The 9,726-nt window shown below is 48.6% G+C and overlaps 1 protein-coding gene across 1 annotated transcript; it reads left to right on the top strand.

Annotated features, from left to right (window-relative positions):
* Positions 1-241: 241 nt before the first annotated feature.
* Positions 242-7,903, top strand: ENDOD1 (endonuclease domain containing 1). The gene is made up of 2 exons (XM_014877575.2): positions 242-895; positions 6,538-7,903. Exons 1-2 carry the CDS (start codon positions 533-535, stop codon positions 7,669-7,671), a joined length of 1,497 nt encoding a protein of 498 aa, XP_014733061.2. The 5' UTR covers positions 242-532; the 3' UTR covers positions 7,672-7,903.
* Positions 7,904-9,726: the final 1,823 nt, after the last annotated feature.

A 9,726-nucleotide genomic window follows, 5' to 3' on the forward strand; every position in this document is an offset into this window, starting at 1 on the left:
GACAGACACCCCAAAAAGGGTCAAAGGGGGTTCCCAGCAGCTCCAGTGTTGCCACCTCTCTTCTTTCTCTTCCTCTCCTTTGGCCGGGCTCACAGCTGGAGAGGACAGCTAATACCTTCTTTGGGGTGGTGAATCTGACTTTGCAGCATCTCTTCTGACAGCCTCAGGAACACTTCTGGCTGTGTCAGCCAAAATTCCTGCCGGGGACTGCTGCAATGCAGCACACCACACCCCCGCCGGCGCTGAGCCCCAGCCTGGACAGCCGGTGCTGCTCAGCTCCAGCCCTGCCGCTGCCATAGGCGTCCCTCCTCCTCTTCCCAAGGAGCCCTGATGATTTCAGGTTGCTTGGCATCACCTCCCGGGGGCAGCTGGCGTCCGCAGCGTGTGTCAGAGCAGCCTGGCGCACGTTCGGTTTCACAACGTGCTGCCTGCAGAACGCGCTGGCTCCCCGAAGGGATCGGCTGTGGTTTCGTGTTTCATTTCCCTCGCACGCTACACCCGAATTCCAGACGCTCTCTGGCTTCGCTGCTGCATGGACTCTGGTCCTTCGCCGTACCCAGCGGAGGCAGAGGGGGCTTCCCTCGGCTCCAGGGAGTGGACCATGAAGACGTCAATTGTATTCTTGCTTTGCATCTCAGTTTTCCCAGGCTTTTCCCAGGGCAGAGTTGTCAGAGAGGATGAAACTGGTTTTGCCGAATGTAACGTGTTCTTCCCTGGACAAGTCCCACCCGAAGGATTTACGGAGCCGTTCCATGTGAAAATCTGTCAGCAGTACAACAAAGAGCCACGCTTTGCAACCCTCTACAGTACTAAGGACAAAATCCCTCTTTATTCAGCTTTTAAGTTTACAAAGCCAGCTCAAAGTGAGGAGGAGAGCTGGCTGGTTGAGACACAGGTAAGGCGGCTTTTCCTTTGCTGTAAAGCAACTATTCCTGGAGAACATTTCCTATGGGGTGAAGCTGGGACTAGAATTTTGCAAAGGAGGCAGGAACTCTGCTTGTTGAACTTTTGTTGGTATGAATTTAGCAGGAGCAGAACTTATTTTTGTGCTTGGAAGTGTGCAAACAAATAGTTTCTTGTCCCAGGGAATTTATAACGAAAACTGAGAGGCTGCTGCATGAGTGTGCAGTGGCAGGGGAGAGAGAGGAAAGCCCTCTCTGACACCAGTGATGTGTTTGTCCTGCCTAGCCAGCTCTTGTGGGCAGGGAGCGCTGCTGGTGGGTTAAACATCGCAGTGTCAAGTTCAAGTTTGTTCTGTTGCCAGTATGATCACAGTGTTGATAGGGGTTCTCTAGCTTCACTGAGCAGAGATAAAGCATCCATTTGTGGTTCACCAAGTTGATGCTGCAGCTTTTCAGTGTGTCCCAGTGTTGCAGACTGAGGTAGGAAAATGAGTTGCTGTGTCCTGGGGCGTGCAGGCTTCAGTCAGGTCAGAAGTATGCAGTATAAAATTAATTTTACCAGAGCCTCAGTGTTTTTTCTCTTCCCTGACGCTTGGCGTGTTTAAGCAAGGCCTTCAGGCTGTTCAATTTAAAGGAAATCCTTTAAAAACTGGTGGTGCCCTAAGAGAACTTTAGGTCTCCTTTTTTCCCTCCCCATATTTTAGATTTTTCAGCAGTGATAATGAGGAATATTGTAGCAACATCAAGCTACCCCATATGTTGAGCTCAGGAAAGATTGTCAGTGTGTAAGGGTGCTTTGTTAGGGCAGGAATGGCTGCAGTGTCAGAACAGTGTGCTAGGAGTGTGGCCCCACAGCTACTGGATGTTGCCACAATCAAAGCTCACCCCTCTGCCAGGAGAAAGCTGTGCTTATTTTTCTCATGTGTGATGATGAGATACTAAGGTCACAAGGCCACAAGCATTGAAGATAGGAGATATTAAGTGGTTATATTCAGCCTGGACTGTCTTCTGGCTCTCTGGGCTGAGTTTTGAGTTGCAGGAGTTTCTAAGGACCATTTGATCTGAGCTCCTTCCACTTCACAGGAAAGCTGTGGGAGCTTGCCATTTTAAAATAGAGGAAACCTTTTGCAGACTCTGTCATTACTGAGTTGTGGAAGGGTGGCAGATTTTTAAAGTGCAAAGGGGGCCTAGGCTGGCAAGAATCTTTGGTCAGTGCCATGGAGGCAGCAAGGTAAAGTTTCCTATTTGCCTTGGCCAGTGACACCCTTCATCACCTCTAGCCCCCATATCTCCTCCTGCTTCTTGTGGTTCATCTCTCCCAGCCTACCTAGGTAGGCTCAGGAGCTGTTCCTGCCATGGAGAAGTGGGCAGCCTACCCCCTGCCCAGTAACTTTGATTCCCCTAGACCTCCCTTTAGCTGGCTTCTCTGCTCTTCCTGCTCCATCCCTTTTGACCCCTCATCTTCTCTTGGTTCCTGCCAGCACTCCAGAGTCCCAAAGCAAAACCTTCTGCAGCCTCAGAAATAACAGGGCAGGTGCTACCTTTATTTGCTGTGGCTTCTCCAGAGCAGCCTCACAGGCTGACAATAGTTCATCCACTAGGGAAATGCAGATGTCTCAAAGACAGGAGTTAGTTAGTTAGTTAGTTAGTTAGTTAGTTAGTTAGTTAGTTAGTTAGTTAGTTAGTTAGTTCTTCCCTGGAAGAACTTCTTACTGAGACAGAAAAGTACTAGGACAAAAAACAAAACAAAACAAAACCTGCATAAGAATATGGTAAGGAGAAGAAATCAAGAATATGAAGAATTCCTATAATTCAAGAAGTAAGTGCATCCAGCCCTCTCAGACACTGCCACTTGGAGGAGAGAGTGAGGAAGAGCTTTCACACCCATTATGCGTGTTCTACCACGGCTAGGTCAGATGGCTGCTGAAGGGAACCCTTAGCAACACCTGCTCTGCAGCACAGCCCAGTGAACTCATATCATCGATTTTCTGGGTAATTTCCTTGCCAATACAGGGATAGCTGGGTATGAGCTGGCTCAGCTGCACATGGAGATACAGACACACAGCAAACGGAAAGAAATCACTACAAAAACACTCTCAGCACTCCAGTGAGGGCCTCAAGGTTGTCATATGCTTTTTTGGGGGAATAATGATGTAAGTGGTGAGGGCACCATCTCACTCCCTCAGGAATGTCTGCCTGAGAAACAAATGCCAAATGTAGCACAGAGGAAGTAATTGGGTGAGAAGTGTGTGGAATGTCAGTGCCACCCACTGCGGATTGGCAGCTGGAAACAATGAATTAATTCAGCAATTAGTGAAAAATTAGAGAGCAGGAAGGGTAGGCTGATGAGCAGGGTACTGATGGGACTCCCCCAGGTGCAGGTCTGAAAACCTGCTCTGACACAGATTTCCTAGGGGTTGAGAACAAGTCACTTAGGTTGGTGTCTTTTATCTCATTCCATTTTGATTGTCTGAAAATCTGTGTGATTCTTTGTGTAGTTTAGAGAGAGATGGAAAACTCCAGAGTTGCTTTTTCCATTCTCATTTATGAGGGGCTGGATGAATTACCGTATGTTTTCATTTGGTTAATGGCTACCACCAGGCAGACGACCAAGGTGGGATTCTTGCCCAGCTATAGTGCAGCTACCTTCGAGCTGCTCTTGAAATCTCTTTTGGTAGAGAGTTAAGAGAACAGGCACTTCTAGAGCCACTTGTGAGTGTTCCTACTACAGAAACTTCAGCGTAAGATGCACTGAGCTATGGAATCCCACACTAAGGTTGGATCAAACATTTCCACTTCAGTCAAAGGTGTAAGGGTGCCTGAGAGGGAAGCTGAAGTTCAGAGATCCTACATACCAGGGTGAGGAAGGTGGAGAGTGCCAGTGTCCTGCCTTGTTAAATGACCAAACTCAATGGAAGCTGCCTGCCCTAATAACTGTGTGTTACCATACTTTTAATCCCCCTCTGCCTCTGTCCCATCTGTGAAACTGCACCCTCCACTTAATGACACACGTCAATATTGTTATGTGCTAACATCATACAGGCTTCAGGCACGTAAGTTGTTTTTAAATCTCCATTCTATGATAAGGAGTTTACCGTCTACTTGGATTTTGCCCTGAGCTGTTCCAGGTTATTTGGACAGGTGGCTTCATGGCTGGCTCCATGAACACAGGTAAGTTTTGGGGTGACACAAGCCAGAAGGTTTTTGAAGCAGGGAGGAAAGGTATCTTGCAACGCAGATTAGATGCAGTGCTGATGCAGTGGCCTGCCTTTGGGCCTGAGCTGTAGGAAGCATGAAAACCTCAGGTACGCATTAGTTATTACAAACCATAACAAGAATTATTATAAGCATAGTTTAGGTGATGTCAGAGCCTTACACATGAACAGCACACAGCTGCATTTTTATCAATTATTTTTAATTGCACCCAAACAATCTTGATAGTATGTGCAAAGGTCTGCAAACAGGTAACCAGGGACATATTTTATTGATAGGTTCCTCAAGGTTTGCTTGCAGCAGCTCATAGGGAGAGAGAAATTAGGTTTATTCTGCTTCGTGTAGGTTGGCAATTTCTGCCAAGAGGCAGAGCTCATCCATCTTCGGTTTATGTGTCCTTGTGGTATGGCAACACTCACCATGGGTGTGAGATGGGATGAGTCTCTGAGAGGGTGTAAAACTCCATAGGGTCATAGCATTAAGGACATTAACGACAGTTCCCAGGCACAGCCTCACATCTATGCCCAATCCCCATCACTCTTCTGTGCAATTAAACACACTGGGTGCATCCCTTGTCCCGTGGCACACCATCATCTCATCAAAAGGGGAGAATGCCAAGGGAAGGGGGGGCAGGAAAAGGCAATTTTGTGGAATGCAAAATATCTGGCCTCATCAGCCAGCTGCAGCCTGTTGTTTGAGGTGACTGAGCAAGAGGAGCAGAATAAGGTAGTAGAAATGCAGAATAAGTCTTTTTTAAGCAGTGCATTTAGAAAAAGCTGTGACTTGTGCATCAGCACGCAGAACTCGCTATGATCCTCCCAGTCCTGAAGCAATAAGCACCAAAAAAAAGAGCAAGAACCCTCCTTAGCAGGAGGTAGGGCAATGCAGCCCTCTGCAATGGCCAGGCTTGGCACTGCAACCAGGTTTGGTGCAGAGGGAGCCCTGCACCTTGACTGCAGGGGTTTGGCTGATGCAGGAACTCAGTTCCTGCAGCCAGCAGCCAGAGCTCAGTTCCCAGGTGAGGATCATGGACAGGTGCTGACACTGGCCCTTTCACCCTGACCCTCAGCACGGGCTGGTGCAGAGCTGTGAGGATGTGATGTGGCACTAAGAGAATGCAAACTCTGTGTAAGGTTGCAAGGACATAGTTGGATATCTGTCCAAGTGCGTGCAGGGTGGTCAAGAGACAGGGATGGATGACCTGGCAATGATTCAAGGTAGACAATGAACTGTCTGCCTTAGATGTCTCCAAAGTGCCTATTAGATAGTGCAGTAAACAATTTATAGGCTGGGGGCAAAGGAAGAAGGTTTAATTGGGCCAGCACAGTGCTGGGACCTGAGGGCCACAGAGCCTAGAGAGGGCAGTGGCTGCCAGAGATCGTCTGCCACCCCTGAACTTCTTCTAACATGTTCACTCTCTAATTTGAGGGACAAAATGACAATTTGACACAGCCCTCTGGAGAGGCTGCAAGCAGTATCAGTAGGAATGACTATGGATCAGACAGAGCTGTGGCCACCTGAGAAAGACCTAAACACACCCTGACATTTAGTGCTGCTCCTCCCACTGGTCTTTACCACCTCTGCCTGTCCCCTTCCCTCCTGCATGGCTCCAGGACAAATTCCCACTGCAGTAATTGCTACCTCTGGCTCCACTGCATGGGAACCACAGACACAAGCAGGTAGCACAGATTCCATCGAGGACCTTGGGTGATGGCACCCTCACCCCTGTTACACCAGGAGCTTTGTGGTCATTAAGGATGAGGTTCAGATTATTAATGACATGAGGGTCAGGTTACTGATGACCAGCCCTGCAGCCCTAGGAGCTCACTGCTATGTCTCCTGTTCAAGGTGGGGTAGTTCAGGTCACCTGACATGATGTCTGACTTCATTCTTGCTCCTTACACAATAAATGGTGAGAAGTAAATGCCTTCTCTAGACATCTTATGGCTTGTTTGGTTTTTTTCTTTCCCCATGGCTTGGGTTTGAAAGTTCAGGGGGGCTTAAAATACTATGGTTAAGTTCTTAAATAAACTGCAGGTATGACCACAGTAGGAGGTGGAAACATGACCCTGAATCTAGCCATCTAAGACCCATCTATTGGTCTTAAAAATCTCTTTTAGGACAAATTGCAAGCTAGAGACTTGGTATATGGTACCTGGTGAGATTTTGATTTCTGTGCTATGCAGCAGACTGGAGAGCTGCAAATGTCCTTTGGAGCCTAAACCAATGTGATTGGCAGAGAAGCTAAATAGAGAATACACTTCTCTGAAGCACCTCAAGGAAAGTAAGGAGAGGGTGCAGGATATAATCCAAAGCATGTACAAGTAGTCCTAATGAAAAGTATACATAAAGGCCAAGTTTACACATTGTTTAATAGGAAAGTGAGTTGCATGCAGTAATGCTTCTCTCTCTACTCTTTCAGATAGATGATCCAGAAAATGACTTGCATGAAATGGTTCATGAAGCCAATATTGGTGGCACTGTGGCCAACCTTGGTGCAAATCAAGCCCTGACCTCAGACTACGTGGGCTCTGGCTACGAGAGAGGCCTTCTCAATCCCAGTTTGCTTAATGAGGAGGATTTCCAGGTGGCTACTTATACACTCACAAACGCTGTCCCTCTGAGCCCAGCTCTGAGCAAAAGCTGGCACAGAGACATTGGGAAGGTTGTGGAGCAAGCTCTGATCCCTCACTGTTCCAAGATGGATCATCTATATCTCCTTGCAGGTGCAATTCCTTCCAGTGTCCAAGTTAAAGGCAAGGTGTCAGTGCCAGAGAGCCTTTGGCTAGCAGCCTGCTGTGATGCTCCAGAGGGATGGTCCCTGGGATTAGTGAAAAAAATCAATGATGAAAACAGCTTGGCAGACCTCACGGTGAGAGAACTGGAGAAGCAGCTTCTACCAGGAGTTCACTTGTTCAAGGGCAGCTGTGGGGAAGACAAACAAACCCAGGAGAAAAGAGAAGCAGTATTGCAAGTTGTCAGTCAGATCCGCTCTGGAGAGCAAGTAGGAACAAGTAACAACCAAGAGACCAAAGAAAGTGGCTGGGTGAGAAGAGTGGCTGGCATCATTGCTACCCCTTTCATCAAACTTCTGGAACTCCTCATCTACATCTTTGTGGAACTGGTGAAGTTTGTGTTTTATATTCTGTGGCTTATTGTAAAGCGAGTTGTTGGTACAATTCTGGATGGAGTCTACAGCCTGTGGAATGGGATGGTGTCCTACCTTAAAGCTGTCAGCATGGTGCTCATCAGCATCCCCTATGATGTTGGGAGGGTCATCATCAACATCTTCCTGGGCTTCCTGCAAATTGTTCAAGATGTGCTGTCCCTCACCTACAGGATCCTGAGCATCCCCGTGGGGTTTGTCCTTCACCTTGCTGCTTTCCCTTACCACTCCATCTGTGCCATTCCTTCTGTCCTAAAAGACATGGCCACTGGGATTGGGGGCACCTTCTCACTGGTCATCGATGCCACAGCCACGGTTCTGCATGGTTTCTATTACCTAGCTGGTCACATCGTCAAACGGTTTGTCCCTAAAGGCTCTTCTGACGACTGATAGGGACAGAAACCAAGGCTGCAAACACATGGAATGAAGGAGGAGTGGGGCAATGCTTTAAGATATGTGGCCAAATGCTGTCAATTTCATTCTGGTATTTATTGTAGTGACATTAATAATAATGAACTCACTGGGGAATAACAAGGAGGGCCAAGGCAATGTCGCTCGGGGCCTCCACCACTGTAACTCGAGTTCTGTCTGTTGTAAAATGTTCTGGTTTTATCGGCACAGACCACAAAGTTTCTCTGATTTGCAGGTGTCAAGATGCTTCCTCTGGGAAATGCACATTAACTGTGGTAGGAGGCAATTTCTTTCTGGCTATGATGACACTGAGGCTTATGCAGCGGCAGTGAGCTCTGCAGAAACCCACCCCTACCAAGGAGCAGGTGGTGGTGGTGGTTAGGGGAGGACATGAGTTACAGAAGGTTGCTGGGACTTGGTAAAAGGAGAGGGAGGCAAGGGTGCAAGGACTTGGGACTGGGAAACAGCAGGGAGCAGGGTAGAATGGAAGCAAGGTCCTGCTGTTGGCTGCATTGCCTATTTCTTTGGTGTCCCACTGGTGGAGGGGATGGAGCTGGATATATCTCATAGTCTTCAGGCCTTTCCAGATACCTGAAATTGCATGGGTCTTGCTGCAAGGAAAGACCACTGCCCATTTTTTTTGCATGGTGGGAAAGCATTTTTTTCTTAGCCATACCAAGGTTATCTTCTCCCAGTCCTTCCCTGTTGTCTGGTGACCACTGAAGGTCAGAGCCCTGAATCTTCAAGATGTGGTGTTCTCTGAAGGTCTAAGCCCATGAATGAAGCCCTTGTGTCTGCTCCAATGCCTAGCAGATCTGAGAGTTGCACTTTTGGATTCAAATCTGTTGTCACCTGCCTTGTCTCCCTTGAGAGCTGACTGTTGCTGAAGCACACAGGGGACTATGGACTGTCAGGTGGGAGGAGAGGCAGGAGGGATCCTGGGCTGCAGCACTTGCTTTGCTGTGTGAAGACCCACCTGGTGAGCCCATGCACAAAGAGACACTAATGTCAGAGGTGGAACTAACTCCTCTTCTGCACTGCTCTTCCTCTCTGCTCACTCTTCACCCCTTCTCCCCTCTGCCACCATGAGCCATGTCCCCCAACATCTGCAGTGCTGGAGCCGGGGCACACATCAGGGCTTTGCAGGGGAGCAGCAAGTGTTTCCAGCCAGATGAGGGGCACAAAGACATCTGCCACTGCTGGAGAAGGGCATAGGAATGCTGCCCTTCCCTGGGACTTGGCTCAGCAAGGGGCTTTGGATCTCTTGGTGCAGTTGCCTGCAAGAGGGAGGCTTCCTGTCTCAGCAGCATTTACTTTGGCTGGACTCCAAGAGGCATTTGGGAGTCCTACATGCATGGCTCCTTCCTTTCACCCCCATCTGTGTCTCTCCCTGCAGTGCTAGCTTGGTGTGGACCCCTGATCTACCATAGCATCCCATAATGAGTCCCAGGAGTGAGCAAGCTGATGCTGCCATCTCAGTGGTGCTGTGTTGATGGTGGCCTGTCCTGGGCTGAAGAAAACTCTGTTACTAACATGGCAGCTTTGCCTCTCTGCATCATGTAGCCTGCAGCAAGGCTGAGCTGGCATGGATGGATTCAGAGGGAAAAGGAGATTTGGCTGGTTCATGATGGGACAGAGTTGTTTCTTTAGCTCAGGGGCTGTGCTCAATGCAACCAGATGTGTGTGCACATCCCAGCCCAGCACACCCTGGCCAGGTGGCACCCTGTTCAGCAGTGATGCAAATGGCAAAGCTGGGGATGCCAACAATGGTGACAAAGTGGGGAAGCAGTGGCATGAGTAGAAAGAGAGGATGACTCCCTGTCTCATCCTTCATGGGCCACTGCTGGTTTATGGAGAAAGACAGGCTGTCTGCAAGCAGAACTGGCTTTGTTCAAAAGGAAAGGCAGGTTTTGTGTACCAGTATGGGTTGCAGGGTTATAGTTGGGTAAAGTCAGTGGTGTTTTGCTATAGGAATGTTGGGTGCAAGGGGCAAGGTCACTGTTCCTAACAGGCGGAGAGCAGCCAGTGGATGCT

The sequence above is a fragment of the Sturnus vulgaris genome, chromosome 2 (assembly GCF_052056855.1).
Source record: "Sturnus vulgaris isolate bStuVul1 chromosome 2, bStuVul1.hap1, whole genome shotgun sequence".
NCBI classification, from domain to species: domain Eukaryota; kingdom Metazoa; phylum Chordata; class Aves; order Passeriformes; family Sturnidae; genus Sturnus; species Sturnus vulgaris.

What these genes read in the sequence shown, in the direction of transcription:
- ENDOD1 (XM_014877575.2), top strand. Translation starts at nt 533, where the DNA reads ATGGACTCTGGTCCTTCGCCGTACCCAGCGGAGGCAGAGGGGGCTTCC. An exon ending in GCTGGCTGGTTGAGACACAG is followed by an intron (nt 896 to 6,537) that starts GTAAGGCGGCTT and finishes CTACTCTTTCAG; the next exon opens with ATAGATGATCCAGAAAATGA.